At 41.7% G+C, this 19,036-nt stretch overlaps 1 protein-coding gene across 4 annotated transcripts in view; it reads left to right on the top strand.

The window, feature by feature from the left end:
• CSMD1 (CUB and Sushi multiple domains 1) overlaps positions 1-19,036 on the top strand; it is a 940,367-nt gene that overhangs the window by 639,750 nt on the left and 281,581 nt on the right. For 3 of the 4 annotated variants that reach the window (XM_080998891.1, XM_080998892.1, XM_080998893.1), the window contains 2 exons: positions 8,085-8,172; positions 18,650-18,774. In XM_080998891.1, coding sequence (XP_080855017.1) covers positions 8,085-8,172; positions 18,650-18,774 — 213 coding nt within the window. Of the gene's footprint in view, positions 1-1,754; positions 1,863-8,084; positions 8,173-18,649; positions 18,775-19,036 lie in introns of those variants that run through there. The other variant, XM_080998894.1, reaches the window with a different exon arrangement.

The raw sequence follows: 19,036 nt of genomic DNA on the forward strand, positions 1-19,036 counted from the left end.
TGGGCCTCCTCCCCACTTTGCAAGGCTTTTCCACCTAGCCTGGGAAGGCAGGGCCTTGACTCACACTTGCAACCGAAAGCTGAACATGTGGCTGTTCAAAGTACAAAGGGTGGCCAAACAGATTCTTGGGCTGGGGTATGGTTTAGGGGTTTTTGTTGGTGGGGGTCTTCTGTTGCTGTTTTAATTGCCCTCTTTAAAATGTTTTAAATTGTTTTTGAACGGCTTATAACTTACATGTTTTTAAATTTGGGTTTTTTGTTGTTTTAAAAGTAAGTGACGTAGTTGTGCCTGGGAAGAGAGGAGCAGGGTTGACCCCAATTGCAGTGGTTCTGGGCTAGGGGATGTGTGGGGGTGGGGCAGGCTAGATAAGGGACACACAGCACAGGCAGTTAGTGACTGTCATGTGTCAGCCCCTCCTCCGAGTTCCAGTTGTCCTATCAGCCAGCTGTCGGGTCTGCAACTGCTGTTGCTGAATGCCAGGTTGGCTCTGTGTTCTGATTATGAAGGAGGAGGCTGATCTGGTCTGCATCACTGAGCGCTGGGTATGAACTGGGTATGAACATCATTAAAGCACTACATATCAGCCACAGTGTTGATTTACTTTTCTTTGTTACTTATCCACCTTGTTTTCATGATATTCAATGAGACAGTTCATTTTATGCAGAGCATTTCAAAAAGGAGTTTCTGGATGTGACTGTATGTCTCAGGAACACTCTGAACAAGAGAGATTTAAAACTGGAGATGAAAAATGTATTGTTTTCTTCTATAGATTTTTTTTTAATAGGTACGGTTGTTGCCTGTGTATGACAGGCTGAAATGTTGTGCACCCAACCACAGCACCGCCCCACACCCTAGTGAGTGAAGACAGTTGTGATAGTGTGATGGAATAAACTTGACAAGACAATGAGCTGGGATTAAATATTGGCCACAACTTTATTGCTTACAGATGTAGATAGACTTTGGCTTAGGCTTAAGCAGTGTCATGCCTGGGGTATGGGCCACGTCAAGACACAGATCCACTGATGTGGCCCAATCCCAGCGGCTGCTGGAAGCTCTATGGCCCATCTGCCCCAGACCTGGCTTCTGGACAGAGACTTACACTTAAGACTAACCTGGTACCCTGTGATTGCATCTGCTAAAAGGTGGGATGATGCACCACTTTACCCCAAACCCTTTAATGGACTAGGACAGGCATCCCCAAACCTGGCCCTCCAGCTCTTTTGGGACTACAACTCCCATCATCCCTAGCTAACAGGACCAGTGGTCAGGGGTAGTGGAAACTGTAGTCCCAAAACAGCTGGAGGGCTGAGTTTGGGGATGCCTGGACTAGGATTCCACCCAATGCCCTTTTCACCAAAAGTTGTGACACTTGCTACGAGGAAGGCAAAATCTCCAAATTGGCCCAATTTGTCTGCAGGCAAATTCATTCCCGGCTCCGAATACAGCAACCATTGTCAAACCATAGCAAGGTCAACATACATGATGCAAAAGGAAGCCAATAAAGGTTAAGACGCAAGTTATACAACAGCAGCATGAAGTGAAGGAGGGACGGAGGGTTTCTCTTTGGTCAACTGCACTGAGTGACCCAGGTGCATTCGGCTTTTATTCCTAGCCAGTGGACCAGAGTGAAGACTTTCTGACTCCCGCCCATCATCCAGGCTCCACCCCCTGCCTGCCCATGATTGGGCAGTTCAAAATTTCAGGCTTGGTGGCTATCCCAACCACCCAAAGCTGCCAAATGGGAGAGGACCCAACTGCTGGCGGTGAAGAAAAGGCTTTCATCCCCAGGGGTCAGAGGGTGGTATGTGGGCAATGGACTAAGACTACTTCCCTAAATGTTCCTGGTAAATTAGAGTATTAAAGTGTGTACCTTTTACTGCAACTCATTTGTATATATTCATTTTATATCGTTATATTTTTACCCCGAAGTGACAAAAACTCTGTTCAAGAGCTGCTCCCTTGGTTCGTTTCCTGCTAAAACCATCGCTGCATGGGAATGTTTTTTGTACAGCCCTATGTCAGTTTCCACTTGCAGCTGATGAGTCATCAGTGGGAACGGCTGGAGCTGAGGAACAGGAAAGCAATAGTTAGTCTGTCAGGTGAAGCAACTACATGTGGATTGCTAGTGTTTGGTGCTTTACATTTAATGTGTCTCTGTGATGTAAAAGCAGCTCCACCCTATGCTGACAATTGGGTGAAGCCTGTGAATATTCTAAAAATATTCAAAAGAGCCATTGTGGTTTAGTGGTTAAGAGCGGTGGACTCGTAATCTGGTGAACTGGGTTCGCTTCCCTGCTCCTCCACCTGCAGCTGCTGGGTGACCTTGGGCCAGTCACACTTCTCTGAAGTCTCTCAGCCTCACTCACCTCACAGGGTGTTTGTTGTGGAGGAGGAAGGGAAAGGAGATTGTTAGCCGCTTTGAGACTCCTTAAGGGGAGTGAAAGGCGGGATATCAAGTCCAAACTCCTCTTCTTCAAAAAAAAAGCTGGGTAACAAAAAGCCAAACATCTTTGGAACTTGGCTTGAGAAAAGTAGTTTCGCGTCCGACTTTATCTGTACAGTATGCTTATGTCATGTGACAAAGACACATGAGAGCAGAAGCAGCAAAGCAGGCTGGGAAGTGCTGGGACTGCACAATCATTTGGGCCTACTAAAGTTATTCAGGCCTAACTGCTAGCTGCTAGGTGTTGAGTCACTCTGACATGTGACTTAGCAGCCAGTGTCACTTTGTGCTCTCTGTAAGATGTTAGTCAGAGTCAAGTCTACCTCACCTGTGAGCAGAGTCAGTATGTAATCTCAGTCAAACTGTTTGGAACCATGTTGTTTATGAAGAAGTTTATTTTAATTCAGTAAAGCTTTTGTTCTTTAAAACTCTGCATTATTAATTTACACTGCGCATCAGTTTAAGTTAAATGTTGATTTTTTTAAATGATATTTATTTTAAAAAATTTAGAATTACAAAAAAAAACAAAGTAGAAAAAGAGAAAGAAAAAACAAAGAAAAAACAAACCACATCAAACAATACAAATTAATGAAAATCAAAATCAAAAAATAGCACAACACGATCAAAAGACAAAAATACACCACAAACATTTAAAAACAAATCCAATATTCTCAAATCCTTAACTGTCATTACCTTCTTTCTTTGACATCCTCCTCCTCCCTTTTTTTGTATCCTAGTTGTTAATTGTCGCAGCAAATCCTTTCCATATTTCATAATATTCTGTCATTACATTACCTTAATCTATTTTAATCTTATCTTACTATAAAAAACCTTACAGCTTAAAACTTAAATCTTATTTTTACCAATTTCTCATAACCATAATATTCTTACATAATTCTTTAAACATTTTTGCTAAAGCCAAATAATTTCGTTCCAACATTTTTCTAACATTCATCAATTTTATAAAACAATCCTAATTAAAAAAAAAATAGAAAAACAATCCAATCTTCATCCAGCGTCTCTTCCTCCTGGTCCCAGGTTTTGTCAGTCCTTTTTATCCCTAAGTTAAATGTTGATTTTTAATCCATATTCAAATATTATTTTTGGTGGTTTCTCAATTCTCATGTTGTCATAATTTCTGCCACTTGAAGACAGATACCGCTAAAGGGAAGAAAAGTATTTTGTATAAATACAGAGGGGGGGAAACACACATACACGATTTCTGATTCACTAGCTGGGAAAGATAGGAGAGAACAGTTTATATTCTGTGCCTTTTTGAATTAATAGCCTAGCCAAGGCAAAGATTTGTGGAGATTTGTATGCTGAAATGTACTGTAATGAATGCAATTTTCAGTTTTATGGGGGAAGTAATACTTGCGGCCAGCAATTTGGCACTTAGAACACGAGCTTTCTATTTGCAGGTACTTAGATTATATTACAGTGACTAACAAAATTGAGATATTAAAGTCTTAAAGCAACACATTTTCAACTTCTGTCATCTTCCTCTTTTCACAAGTGTGCATGTATGTATCTCTGTGTGTGCATATATGTGTGTGTGTGTGTGTGTGTGAGAGAGAGAGAGAGAGAGAGAGAGAGAGAGATACGCCAAGCCTTTCATCTGTTGCCTGTGAATTGTGATGCCTTTGGAACAGACAGAATTAATTTCTTTTATCTCTTGATTGTACATAACCTGTTTGTCGTCATGCTTCCCCATCACCTCTGCCAACTTGACAAAAACAAACATACCTAGTCATATTGCCTTATCACATTTTTAAACCTATCACTGCTTTGAAACAAAAACCGTATTTTACACCTACTCTCCCATCAATTCTCAATTCAAATGCTATCATCTATTATAACCCATGTGGACATTTCTAATTCATTTTGCACAATGAAATCATTCTAAGTTGGTACATGTGGGTTCTTAAATCCCTGCCTGATCACCAAGGGTCTTTATGGAGATCAATGAGGTTTTCAGATCCACCATGATTTGTTGATCTTATTTGCAGGGCAGTGTCAAAATAGTGTTGGGCACATTTAAATCCCATTTGTTTTAAGCAAGAATAGTAATAATTTGATGGAGAATTGTGTTTGTCCTTTTGAGTATTATATGTACAATTTTTCAATTTTGAATTGTGTGGGTTTGTTTGTTTTTAAAGTATAATATGAACACAATTCAAAATATCCAGGGCCATGTATCTATGGTCTCAAAAAATGTGTAGACTGAGAGGTTCCAAGATTGGCTCAAATTCTTACCAAAATTTCTGAATGCCCCCCATGTCCATTGGACTCTCATCCCATGTTTCGGAAGATCTGAGGTCATCTAAAGTGAGTTGGATAGTTGCCTTCCCGAGTGTTTTAAAATATTTTTTTAATGTGTTGTTACTACTTATATATTTCTTTGTCTCATTCTTCTCTGCTTTAATCATTAATTGATTTTTCTAAAAACAACAACAACAACTAATCTTGTTTAAGTATCTTGGCATGAACAGGCAGGATGAAAACTGAGTGACTAGATAAATGGGTAGTGAGTCATACCTAGTTTTGCCCCTCCACTGATGGAATTATCTTTGATCCAACAGAGGCTTGGAACGGGAGGAAAGTTAATTTTCACAAATCCTCTCCTCCCTTCCGCATCTCACCAGGGCACATGCCATGCTATTCCAAGGGCTCCTCTAACTCTCTGGAGCAGATTTGGGGGGCATAGGGGAATCATTTCCCTTTTTCCCCTCAATGGAAGCCTTTGCTGGATTAAAGAGCCTTCTGTAAATGGAGAGATACAATTGTATATAATCCAATATATATTGATCTGACGGAAACCAAGGCAGCTGTCAGCACAGGGATGGCTAGCCAGAGATCACAATTATTTGCACTGGTGAATTTATCAGCAAAACCATGTCCGTTGAAATGCAGTGCCATAATGGAATCACAGCACAGCATGAAGCAGTAAAGTCATCCCTGTTCTAAGTACTTATATATATATTTGGCAGCATATGAAGTTTTCGGACTGATCAAGCAGATGCCAAAAGTCAGGTTCCCATTATTACTTGCCAATTATTCTCAAAAGGAGTGGGTTTTTGTTTCTCTGTCTGTGATCCAACTCACATTACCACTGGGGACATGGTGACTACTTAATCCAATGTTTACACTGGCTCCCTGCTGTTAGTAAAACAGCTTAGCTTCTTAAAAAACCATCTTTAGATGTGGCCACGATGGCCAACTATCGCCCAGTCTCAAATCTTCCATTCTTGGGCAAGGTGATTGAGCGAGCGGTTGCTGAACAACTCCAGGCACGCCTGGAAGAAGTGGACCATTTGGATCCCTTCCAGTCAGGATTCAGGCCGCATCATGGGACTGAAACCGCCTTGGTCGCACTGGTTGATGATCTCCAGCGGGCTAGGGACAAAGGTGAGAGCTGTTTCCTAGTTCTGCTGGATCTCTCAGCGGCGTTTGATACCATCGACCATAACATCCTTCTGGACCGCCTTGAGGGGCTGGGAGCTGGGGGCACTGTCATACAGTGGTTCCACTCCTTCCTCCTGGGCCGTGTTCAGAAAGTGGTGGTGGGGGATGAGTGTTCAGACCCCTGGGCTCTCACTTGTGGGGTGCCTCAGGGTTCTGTCCTCTCCCCCATGCTTTTCAACATTTACATGCAGCCGCTGGGAGAGATCATCAGGAGGTTTGGGCTGGCTGTTCATCAGTATGCGGATGATACCCAGCTCTACCTCTCTATTAAATCAGAACCAGTGAAGGCGGTGAAGGTCCTGTGTGAGTGTCTGGAGGCGGCTGGAGGATGGATGGCGGCTAACAGATTGAGGTTGAATCCTGACAAGACAGAAGTACTGTTTTGGGGGGACAGGAGGCGGGCAGGTGTGGAGGATTCCCTGGTCCTGAATGGGGTAACTGTGCCCCTGAAGGACCAGGTGCACAGCCTGGGAGTCATTTTGGACTCACAGCTGTCCATGGACACACAGGTCAAATCTGTGTCCAGGGCAGCTGTTTACCAGCTCCATCTGGTACGTAGGCTGAGACCCTATCTGCCTGCGGACTGTCTTGCCAGAGTGGTGCATGCTCTGGTTATCTCCCGCTTGGACTACTGCAATGCACTCTACGTAGGGCTACCTTTGAAGGTGACTCAGAAACTACAACTAATCCAGAATGCGGCAGCTAGACTGGTGACTGGGGGCGGCCGCTGAGACCATATAACACCGGTCTTGAAAGACCTACATTGGCTCCCAGTACGTTTCCGAGCACAATTCAAAGTGATGGTGTTGACCTTTAAAACCCTAAACGGCCTCAGTCCAGTATACCTGAAGGAGCGTCTCCACCCCCATTGTTCTGCCCGGACGCTGAGGTCCAGGGCCGAGGGCCTTCTGGCGGTTCCCTCATTGCGAGAAGCAAAGCTACAGGGAACCAGGCAGAGGGCCTTCTCGGTAGTGGCGCCCGCCCTGTGGAACGCCCTTCCAGCAGATGTCAAAGCGATAAACAACTACCTGACATTCAGAAGACATCTTAAGGCAGCCCTGTTCAGGGAAGTTTTTAATGTGTGATATTTTACTGTATTTTTGGTTTCTATGGAAGCCGCCCAGAGGGCTGGGGAGGCCCAGCCAGATGGGCGGGGTATAAATAATAAATTATTATTATTATTATTATTATTATTGTAAAAATGTTTGGAAGACCTGAGTCTATACTATGAGAAATGAGTCTAAAAAGATGTTCCAATGCATTTTAAACATCTTTGTAAGAGGTTAAAAAAGAAAGGAAAGAGGGGGAACTTGAAAGAAGGATTATACAGTAAGTCCATAACTTAGGCACATTTAAGATGTGCACATTTGCTTTGCAACTATAAAAATAAAAGGGGATGGAAAGGGAGGTGTCCATGAAAAAAGACTTTGGCAAAACTTCCTAAATTATTTGTACAGAAACAAAGATGGCTTCCTTAAACCATGCGGTTTAAGCTTGAACCATCCAGTTTAGGCCTCCTTACTGGTAATCCTTCGCCCCAAGTTGAGGGGGTGCGACTTAACTAAACCTAGCAGGACAGGTTCCTCTGTGGTCTTTACCCATTCATGCATTAGAATTAAGCATGTTGGTTTTATGAAGCTGATTTATCCCACATAAAGTTTCTCTCATATATTATCTAGTTGTAATCCCCATGAAAGGTATTCATATCCCCTATATAGCAGGTGGCAAAATGGCGTGTGAGTGATAAACATCTAAAGCAAGATTTGTTTCCTTTGTAATTCCTATGCATTTTTTAAAAAAGGAACAAATAAGTATTTTTTTTCTTGCAAAGCAGACAAGCCACAAAATGTATAATCTACCAACTACCTCTCCCTATTAACCAGGCTAGAATTAATAGAACTTCCAAAAGTGTGCAGGATAAATTTATATCGGAATGAGCACCAAAACAACAAGCCTCCATAAAAATTGCATGTAGGAGTGGTTATGAAATCGAGCAACTCTATTGCATTTTTTATCCTATATGGATTTTTTAAAAACCTTGTTCTCCTTATCCACTCAGGCATTTTAACTTTATGACTTTACCTCCCTGAAGTCATATTTAAAGTATATTGCAAAGACAGTCGCATATTAATCTTCCCAAACTTAACTGTTAATTCTTTTTTCCTGTCTGCTACAGTGAGTCAAGGTGGGGACGCAGTTGCATCAGACACATGTCCTGATCCAGGTGTTCCTGAAAATGGGAAAAGAACAGGCTTGGATTTCCGGTAAGAGTTTTATACGTTTGACTTAAAAAGAGGAAAATTTAATGTGAGAAGAGTGTGCTCAACTTGAAGTTAGAATTCCTCATAAAAAGTGCTTGTTCCTGTAGTTTAGTCACAGTAAAATTTGGATGTAGTAACTTGGGGGTTAGGGCACCTCCCCACATGGACTTGCCACGGGTGGATCTCAAAGTGAACAGGCAATTGCAGGTGAGCAAGATCTCCAGTGTGCCCTGTTCACATGGGAGATACTGCACACAGGCAGCTTCCTTGACTTCTCTGTATTGATGCCAGGCTGCAAATATGCTGCAGTCATTTAGAATGTCTCCATACACATGTTTGCTATGCATTTCTCTTAGCCCAAGGGTACTTACATTATCATGGTTCTGGTAGCCTACAGATTAGACTATTGCAATTGGCTCTGTGTGGCACTTTGCTTGAAGGCAGTCCAGAGGTTGCAACTTATGCAGAATTCAGTAACCCGGAGATTGGCTTGGACATTTACCCTGAAACAGCTGCAAGGGTTGCCTGTCTGTTTCTCAGACCTTACTATGAAGGGTGGGTAACAGTTTGGTTGTCTAACCATCTTACAAAAATAGTAGCATGCCCAAAACTGCAACTCTTGGGGCATTGAAGGAATGACAGCTCCTATAACCTTTTTCTAGGGCTGATAATTACATCATAACAATACCTGGATGAATTAAGCTGCATCTGTTGGTGATTAGTATGTACACAGTTCCAGATGGGAATAGTGTCCCATTAATTATGTCAGATATTCAGAGCTGTCAGGGAACTGCCATCAGCTCAGAGGTGAGAGGTGGAAGGGCAGTAGTATTACAGGGAGCCTCCGAAGATCGTGCGAAGCAGCTCTTCCTCCGGCGAGGAGGGAAGCCCCCACCTCCAGTGGGGAAGGGATGCAGAGATCAGAAGATGCTAGAGAGAGCCGCAACACTGAGCCTGAGCAAAGCGGAGGGGAGGCAAGTCCCCCTCTGCCAATGCCCACTCTGTGCAGTAGGTTTGCGCGCAGAGAGGGGAGGAGATGGGGGTCAAACGACTGTTATGCTGGGGAAGGTATAAGGACGGCCCACTCCCAGATTCTGCTAGTGATTGAGCAGACATAGACTTGAGATGCTCTGCACTGTAAATGGTTTTGTACAGATAATAAAGCCTGGAAAAGACAGGTTGGAGTCTTGCCTGTTTGCTCTCGAGCAACCACACCGGCATATAACAAGAGCCATAAGTCAAAGTAAAGGGTGGGAGAGGGTTGGGAGCATTTGTTTTGTGATGGTTTTATGACTAGATAATAAACAAGTATTGTTCTAGAATCCTATATTGCATGCCTTGAACAATATTTTGCATGCCATGATACCCCCTATTAAAATAAACTGCCTACATTGCTGAACTACATAGGGTGGTGTGATTCATATAATATCAGATATGCTGCTTTGAAGTATGACATACCTAGAAAAGCTATACCAAGGCACTTGCTGCAATTGCCAACTCTGCCATGGGAACAGGCACAAAACCCAACAGCCTTAGTAATGGATGTGTAGCAATGTAATAGTAATGGCACTGCAGAGCAGGAAAGAAACCTTGAATTAGGAACTGGGTCTCAAAATGGTTCTACCTGGGGATTTAAACCAGGGATTGGGAAACTACAGCCCTCCAAATGTTGCTAGATTCCACCTTCCATCAGCTCCAGGCAGCATAGCCAATGGTGAGGGATGATGGAAGTTGAAGTACGAACAGCGGGATCCCCATTCCTGGTTTAAAATATCCCTTTTCCTACATTTAGTTTCATTCTGGAAGTCATGGTGGTGGTGGGGAATAATCTATTTTATCAAGTCAAAAGTTCTTTCTATTCCTCTTTCTCTTTTGGAAAATCAGTACAGTGGTACCTCGGCTTAAGAACTTAATTAGTTCCAGAGGTCTGTTCTTAACCTGAAACCGTTCTTAACCTGAAGCACCACTTTAGCTAATGGGGCCTCCCGCGGTGGCGGCGTGATTTCTCTTCTCATCCTGAAGCAAAGTTCTTAACCCGAGGTACTACTTCTGGGTTAGCGGAGTCTGTAACCTGAAGTGTCTGTAACCTGAGGTACCACTGTAATGGTGTATGTAAAATTTGTTCTACCTATGTATATTTCTGTAAATTTGGGGAAGCTCTTTATATTTCCTACCTGCATCATGCCAATTTATTTTGTTGCAATCACAATGCCCCAAAGGCAGATTTGACGAGTTGCAACTTTCTTTATTCATCCTGCTAAGCTGGAAAATAGAACAGTCTTTTTAATCAAACAGTTTTCTTCAAAAAGCTAGAAATCACTCCTTCAGCAGGAGGGGAGAAGAGGTAATTTGGATAAGACGAAATAATTTCATAAGCTGGAAAAAAGGACAGTTTCACCATCAGAGATGTTACCAACTTCTGTAGTGTCTTCCACTTTTCCTATGTATGTGGAGTGTTGGCATATAGGGCAAAGGGCAATTATAAAATCCATATCCTCTTCCCAGGTGCTAAAGATATGTGCTGGAGCAAACCAGTGTGAGAGCAAATGAGGACAGATCACAAATCAGTGGCAGAGCACATGGTTTGCATGCAGGAGGTCACAAGTTCAGTTCCTGGTACCCTCAGATCATCGCAGATGATGATAAAGACTTCTGCCTGAGACGCTCTGAGCTGCTGACAAGTTAACAAAAGCAGCACTTAGCTAGCTATCTAAAGCATCTTCATATGTTCCATAGAATTGCTAGTGTGCCCTGGAACATAAATTAAATAATGAAGGGTTTATATGAGACCTAATTAGCCACCCCACAGAGAAAGCTGCTCCCTGTAGCTGCATCAAGTTCCAGCATCACCTCCTTTAAATCAGGTTCTGCTGAACCACTCTGCCTCATTCCTCCATCAGCTCTTATTCTATAAGTCGGTCATTTGCAAGGCTGAAATACTACTTACCTTTGGAGGAGGTTGCCCACTGCATCTCAGCATGGATCCCTGGAAGGAGCCATATTTGGAACAATGTCTTACAAAGAAACACAGGGGATGGTCTTTCATGAGATTGTGATTCTTACCACAGGCAATACCAGAGAACTGGTTGAAGTGAGTGAGACAAGTCAGTATGACTTGGGGCGCTTCCAGGTGGCCTGATTACTCACACAAAATTGGGCTTCTTTCTAATGCAGTTATCCTGTTGCTTTTCAAGCTACAAAAAGCCCAGTACGAAAATCCAGGGAAAACCGCAGCAGGAAATGCAGAATAACACCTGTGAAGTGGCAATGTCATATAACCTACACATAGACATATCAGAATTAATGCTCAATAAGCGCTTACATTGGAAAATGTATATATAAATACAATAGCCATACAATATATTCAAACACACACACATAGCCCCATAACAGCGACAGAAAACTTTGGCAGCACACTACCAATAAACATTCAACACACTGTGACTGTTTTTTCCCCCCCAGCTGCTTTGGAACTGCTATTGTTACACTATGAAAAATAAAATTTACAAAAAACCCTAACAATAAACGAGACAATACTCTGGCCCACTAATCATCAGATAAAAACCTCAAACACTGATCCCTCTGTATTTCAGACGTCAGACACATTTTTTTTTTTTTTAAGTGCTCTGCACCCAGCCCAGGATCAAGGCCAGTTGCTGCAAATAAGTGAGGGAGTGGTTCTTTAAAAGGGGTGATCCAGTGGCTCTCTTCTCTCTGCAGGGAGAGCAGGACAGCAGCATTTAATGCAAAGCGGGGAGAGATGGCAAAGGTTTACCTGCTCTGCAGTTGTTCTGACTGCTTCTCCCTCCAGTCACTTCTGGGTTTTGTAGGTTTGTTCATCATGAAATTTCATAATATTTTTTATTGTTACTAGGTTAAGTACGTATTTCAGTATCCCTCAGTATAAAAACTTCTGATTGTTACTGAAATCACCTGCTTGATAAATAATGACTCATGCATTAGTTGTTGATTATCTTCCTTTGTAACTTCCTGCTACTGCTTGCTTGTGTTGGGTTATCGTTTCTCCTATATTTTGTATTGATCTTATACTGGTTATGTGTTTTGGTGTTGTTGTTTTTTACATTCCTCGCTAAAATTGGTTGGCTGGAAGTTTGAGTCCAACACAAGCTGCAGGACCTTCAACCTTGTTTTATAAATTTACCTGGGAGTATGACTCATTTAACTTCATGGGACTTTGGAAAAAACATGTATATGTTTGCATTCCCACTCTAAGCCAGGTGTGCATATTGCCCATGTCATTTTCATAACTTCCCTGACACCTACATATGGGGTTATCTGATCATTCTTTACTCCTAGTCCTATTTTACAAGGAGGACAGGAACAAGACAGTGTAATGCCGTGCTTTATGGTTTAAGTAAATATATTGCTCTGGTACTCCTGATCATTACAGTAGCCTGGAATTATTATTTTTAAAAATAAAATAAAATACTCAGGCAGTCCAGTTCTCTTCGTGCTTGCTAAGGAATAAGCTGCATTGAACACACATTCCCTAAACATTCATTATTATGCATTCAACTATAGAGGCAGAAAAATATCTCTTGGCTCTCATTATGCTTGAAACAAAATAGATTTGTTCATGCATCCAAGTTTGAAAGCATCGCCAGTGTTGTCAGAATCTTATATGAGTTGAGAAGAATGGCTGTCTCATTACATTACACTGTGTTTATATCACATAATGGCAACATCTGGCTATGGGATGGACTGGTCTACTGCTTTTGCAATTAGCTAAAGATATTTAAATGATCAATTTGATTTTGTTTCTTGAAGCAAAAATTTCCAGCTCATGTCACTTATTCGTCTGATAGAATCTTGAGGATTCTGGTGAATAAATTTCAAGTAACTGCTAGAAACTGTTCAGCTACAACGAGCAGAAGGGAAAAGTGCATCGAATCAAGATGTAGCCTTTGGACTCCTTTTGTCAAATATACTGAAACGAATTGGTCCATAACACTAAGACATGTTTTCAATCAAAGCATCCAAAAGATACATTTGTAGCCTTAAACTACTAGACATTATTAGAAGCTATGTTTGCTTTTATCTTCCGTCTGCCCATAAAACCTAAAGAATGGGCAGGCACAAAAACTTACTAGGGGTGGGTGAGCGGAACATTAGTTATGCCCCCCACCTTAACTGAAGTGATTCTCCTCTAGCATCCCCCACTGGAAGATAGACACCTCTTGGTGGATGCATGATGGAGAGCAAATCCCCTCGCCCCATCATGGCACCATATTCTGCCTCCAAGGTGGGGAATGCTTTATTTGAGGACCAGGATGGGGTGGGGTGAGGGAAGAGTAACTGCTTCCAATAGCGGTTTCATCTAGGTTGCTGCTTTCCCCATGCTTTGTTAGATAACTGAGGACCCTTGCAGAGCATTGAAAGGTTATTGCCTCCTTCTGCCTGGCATCATAGAACACACGGGCATTTCCTACTAGGGGTGATGGGAAATGTTCATCTCCCAAAATGGAAGTAGTTCACCATCAACCCCAATCTCTGGACCTTTGAAAGGGGAATGGTTTTCATTAATGCCATGACTCGAACTAACCTGTTTGGAAGAATCACCTTCCTGTGAGCATTTTTATTTATTTTCCAAGCACATAATGCCACTTCTCAGTGAGGTAGAAATATATACAAAACTAAGGGAGGCTCTAAATGTTCCTACTGCACAGTTTATTAATGGGAGTCACATAGAAGCATCCTATCTGAGTCTGTTCCTTAGCACTTAATCTAGCTGAACGTCATTTGCAGTCCTTGCTGTTAAGATACAACCAAAAGGGAAATGGTTGTCTTTTTAGCTTCCTTTGCACCTGAAAAAAATATCCATGCTAGTCTTTCACGGACTATGTTAACAAAAGCATTCATATTTAAAAACAACAACAACAACAACAACAACAACAACAACAACAAATGCTGCAGTAATTTGTTTTGAAAGCATGGCAGGCTCTAGTTTCCACCATTCTCAAGAATGAAATACTATTTGTTTTACATTTTGTTTTTTAAAAAATGAGATATTTTCTGGAGTGCATGACTAAGGCAATGATTTGTTTTCATAACTTCAAATAAAGACTCTAGAAAAAAATGCTATTGCACTTGTCAGGAGAATAATGACTGTGACTATTAGGCTGAATTGCAATACATGAGCAGGCACATTATTCAAAGGCTCTCCAAGTCTGGAGAAATATATTTAGTGAATGCAATTGATGGAAAAGGAAGAAAGTTCATTTTAAAGTCAGTCTTACCACTGCTGATTCAGTACTGACAAGTTCTTTGTAAAGGTCTTGTAGTTTAAAATATAATAATGACTTGGACTTGGACGTTTCAGTGCCTTTTTGTCTCTATTGTGATTTTAGCATTTTAACATTTAAAATTAAAGAATGGTTTTCATCTGGTGTCGTTCTCCCCCTTCCCCTTCTCTCTTTTGCCTTGCTCCTGTCACTTTACATGGGAGATTGCCTCCCCATGGGTTCAAAACTAATAATGCAATTCAAATTTTATAGTGCAATGACAGCTAAACTGCTACTCAGCCCTTTGCCATTACATATAGTTGCTCACTTTTTTTTTTAACAGCAATGATATCAATCTAATACCAAGGCTGCAGTCCTATTACACTGAATTCAGTGTGTCAGGTTTTTTTAAACAAACAACCTAAATCTCAGCGCTACGTATTGTTTTCCATAAAATGTACATAATTTGTGACAATTCCTTCTTCAAAATCCACCTTGCCTGAGGGATGTCTAAACTTGTAAAGGAATGTGCTCTGCATATATTCAGAAAGTTGGATCCTCCTAACAGACGGTCCATGTTGTGCTCGGCCCTGAAAATCTTCGCTAACCGGTTTGTGGGCGGGGCTTGCCCCGCTCCAAGCTGGTGGTGCCACAGTTATGCCAGTGGCCTTTAGCCAATCAGCAGTGTGGCAAGGTTGGGGATTGGGGGGTATCTATTTGGCAGCACGACGTAGAGACCTCCTTTTCCTTTGCACTGCCGAACACCCGCCTACCCATTAATTAGGTCATGTTTGGCCTTGCTTTGGACTTCGGTTGGTCGCCTGTTTTGGAATGGGGGCCAGGTAGGAATTTTTCCCATTGTGGCAGATTGGCTGTGGCCACTTGGTTTTTGCCTACCTCTTAGCAATCATCACAACTTTGTAAGGTGTGGCGGTTAGGTATTGGTTTAGGGGAATGTGGGGAGGGGAGGTGCGACCATCACCTGCCCCTCCAATGAATAGAGTATTCCGTTAAAGGAATCCGGGGGTCTGGATCTCCTCCGAAGCTCAGAGAGGGGCTAGGGCCATGCCAGGACCCCTGGGAACCCCAGGGGTGAGCACCAGTCTATATACATTGATGGAGCTCCCCCTGCTTTACCCTTCCAGGCTTCCTGCAGGGTGGGGCAGGAGCCAGATATAGTTTGATACCAATGCCTAAACCAATACCAGTCACATTTGTGTATTTTAATTAAGTTGTGGCCAAAATTTGCCCATTAACATTTAAACTAAATTCTGTCTCCACTGTGTCTTTATTTCCATGGGGGATGGGTTTTGGGGCTCGAAGCACAACAGCTAGTTCTATTTCCATCAGTTCATACAATCCAGATTTCAGAGTTGCCTTTTGGTCACTTTCTTTTGGGTTCATGTGTGCATACATACACACAGCACCACAACCATCACCAGCTAATGCGCACTCACTGTTTTCTCTGTTCCTCACTGGGTAAATCCTTGGCATTTATAAATAATTCACTTTTGCATAACATTTTCTTTGACTATTAGCTGCACAAGAGCGAGTTCCTGAACATGAGCAAACTGACCTGCCATCAAACCCAGAGAATCTTGAAGGTGTTTAGCCCATCTCCTCTTATAATACACCATATTCCTTAATATCCAACAAGGTAACGCAGTGAGCTCTGCAGGCATTTTTCTGAGAGAATGTTGCTGCTATTTTGCCCCAAAACTAGCTCCTCTAATCATTGTTCCACGTTTTAAAACAAAACAAAACTAGCAACTCTTTGATTCTAGAAAGGAGAGCGAACAAGAGACTGACAACACCTTATGCAGTCTACACAGCAAATGAAAGCTCCAATTTGTTGGGTTACAAATTATTATGAAAACGGAGCAGATAAGATCAAACACAACAGCACAGGGTCCACCTTTAAGCTGAATACACTAAAGAGTAAAGTTTATTCTACACACACACACTTGATCTTAGCCAAAAGGCCAAGAAGCGATAAAGTTTATTCATTTCTGCTCCTATAATGTTAACTTTTGTAGCTTGATACTAAAGCAGATTTTCTAATTGCCGGTTGTTGATAATGAGCTGCAGGGGGGAAAATCACTGTTCATTTCACATCATTGTATGAAAGGTCACTGAGAAGTCTTTGTTCTTGGTTTCTGTCCCCAACCCCTTCCTGGGAACGTGGGGCCTCTTCAGGTACTGTCTGTCTGTGAACAGCAGTTCTGCTGCTTCTGTGTGCTGATGACTGATGCCTTGAATGAACACCTGTTGCTCTAATTCTTTATTAGTTTTCTAGTCTATAATTCATAGTAATCAACTTTGAGCTCTTTGGTGAAGTATTAGGGATTGCCTACTGCTTCACAAACTGTTGTACTTAAGGGCGCAGAAGAACATAAGCCTTTGAAACAATGAATTTCGGGCAAGGATAAATCCTGTTTGATCTTCAGCATATTCTTACATTTATCAAACTAAGGATTTTTATTATTTGTGTCTATCATATTTTTTACCCTTAGTTATATCATCCCCTGGTGCTCATACTGTCTAATATTTTAAAGAAACAATATAAAGAGCTATCACAACACTTGCTAATATTGCTTGTTGTGATAGTAATAAAAGATTTGAAGCATCATTGTTGTTTTCCATAGGCATACCTGCCCAATTTGTTTATTGCATTTCACTGGCAAGTGTGATACACGTCTGACTAGTGGGGTACAAGAGCTGAAAAAAATCACATCTTGCAACCAGTGCACCCCTTTGGTTTCAGATAGTACATGGGTAGATGAGTCTAAAAAGCCCAGGACACAAATTTTCATGGCTATGGTGGCTCATTTTTAAAAGCATTTAGAAAAATAAAAAAGCTTTTGAAGTATCCTCTTCCAAAACTTCCAAAATACGCCTAAGAACAATTTAGCTTGGAGTTATCATTTACTTCATTCCACAAGTTTGAAAGGGGCATTTTTACTGCTCCCAGTTCTCCCAGCACCAGTTGACATTTGATGGTGTTTCCTTGTCCTCTGAAGGGGGTTCTGTGCAGCCGGGGCTATTGCTCATCTACATCTTCATTCAAAATGATGCTGACCTGCTTCCTGCGTCACACGGTGCTATACCATTTCACAGTCTTCCCCACTGTGTGAAACAGGCAACTCTTTCCACTGATCCAAAAGGAAAAGATGAAGAAGTTCAGAAACCTGCTGCTATATTTGGAAAAACATATGCTACTAGAAATATGTCACATTTTGCTTTTGGAAAGAAAATTGTTGGCGTCCCCAACTCTTTCACTGTTCAGAAAAAAAGCAGAAAGGCAAATGAAGGACTGGGGACCTGTTGCTATAGTGATCTAATGAAGATCTAGGCAAAAGACATAGGAGTCCTGCATGCGAGATGCTCAGTGCCCAACACCTGCAGTCTAGTAGGATTTAAGAGTAATGACTTGATGTGAAAGAAGGGTAAATGTAGCCTTGCAGCAGAGATGTGCTTCCCTTTTAATTTAGATTTAAAAACAACAACAAGGTTTTTACCCAGTTTTCTTCCACTGCATTTCTTTATTTCATTTATCATTTATGTATTTATCTTTATTTCAAATGTATACCTTTCCAACCCAGCCAGGAGTCTCAGATAAATGTGAATGTAATTGTTACAGCCAAAATGCTTGAAAAAGCAATTCCTTAGAAGATGTTCCCTCTGCGAGTGAAAAACAGCCACTTTTGCAGCATCAGACAGCACCGCATTATTTGTTCAGATTTTTGTCCAGCAAGGTTTGGCCTGCCAAAGCTCTCCTGGCTATGCAGCTATTTCAAGCTCACAAGCACCTTTCCTAATGCCAGGCAGTGGCAATCCAGCCTACAATCATGCTTCACTTTCCATTCATTTTATTGTGCCAGTTTAACACTGTGCCAATGTGTTTCTCAGGACTTCTGTCTTGAATCATAGGCAATGCTGCCATGAAAAGGATCTCTGCTAATTGGATCAGTATGTTATAGCTAGCAATATGTTTACTTTGTGTGTGTCTGTTGCCGTTTTCTTCCTTCTTTCTTCCAATTTATAAGCAGCCTATATTCCTCCTAGCTCATACTATTAACAAGCTGGACACTTCGCTTACAAAGTATATCAAATGACAAATGAAATTGGTTGTATGCCTACCAGTGAGTTCAACAATAATGTTTAGTTTGTGTAATGAAGCTTAAGGTTATAGTGACCTAAAGCTGAAACTTGTCCGTATTGTTAAATCTTTTCCCCAGGGTTGGTGCTAGTGTTCAGTTCAGCTGTGAAGACAATTATGTGCTCCAAGGTACGAAAAGCATCACTTGTCAAAAGGTGACAGATACGCTGGCTGCTTGGAGTGACCATAGGCCAACATGCCGTGGTGAGTAGTGTTCATTGGAGGGAATAGGGTAGGGCACTGCAATTACTCATGCCAGTTGAAGTGTGTCATAAATTGAATGAATGGTCTTATCCAATCTTGCTCTTCATCTGGGTTTTCTATTATTTTGAACATCCTTTAAGGTTATGGACATGTTTGGCAAAGTATGTAAACTTGAACTGTGAAAGTTTGCGGGCTTGTTTGCCCACAATGTCCTATATATGGGCCAAAGAGACACATGTGATATGCATAATCTTTCCAGACA

This window comes from Podarcis pityusensis (assembly GCF_964106645.2).
Source record: "Podarcis pityusensis genome assembly, chromosome: 3".
NCBI lineage: Eukaryota > Metazoa > Chordata > Lepidosauria > Squamata > Lacertidae > Podarcis > Podarcis pityusensis.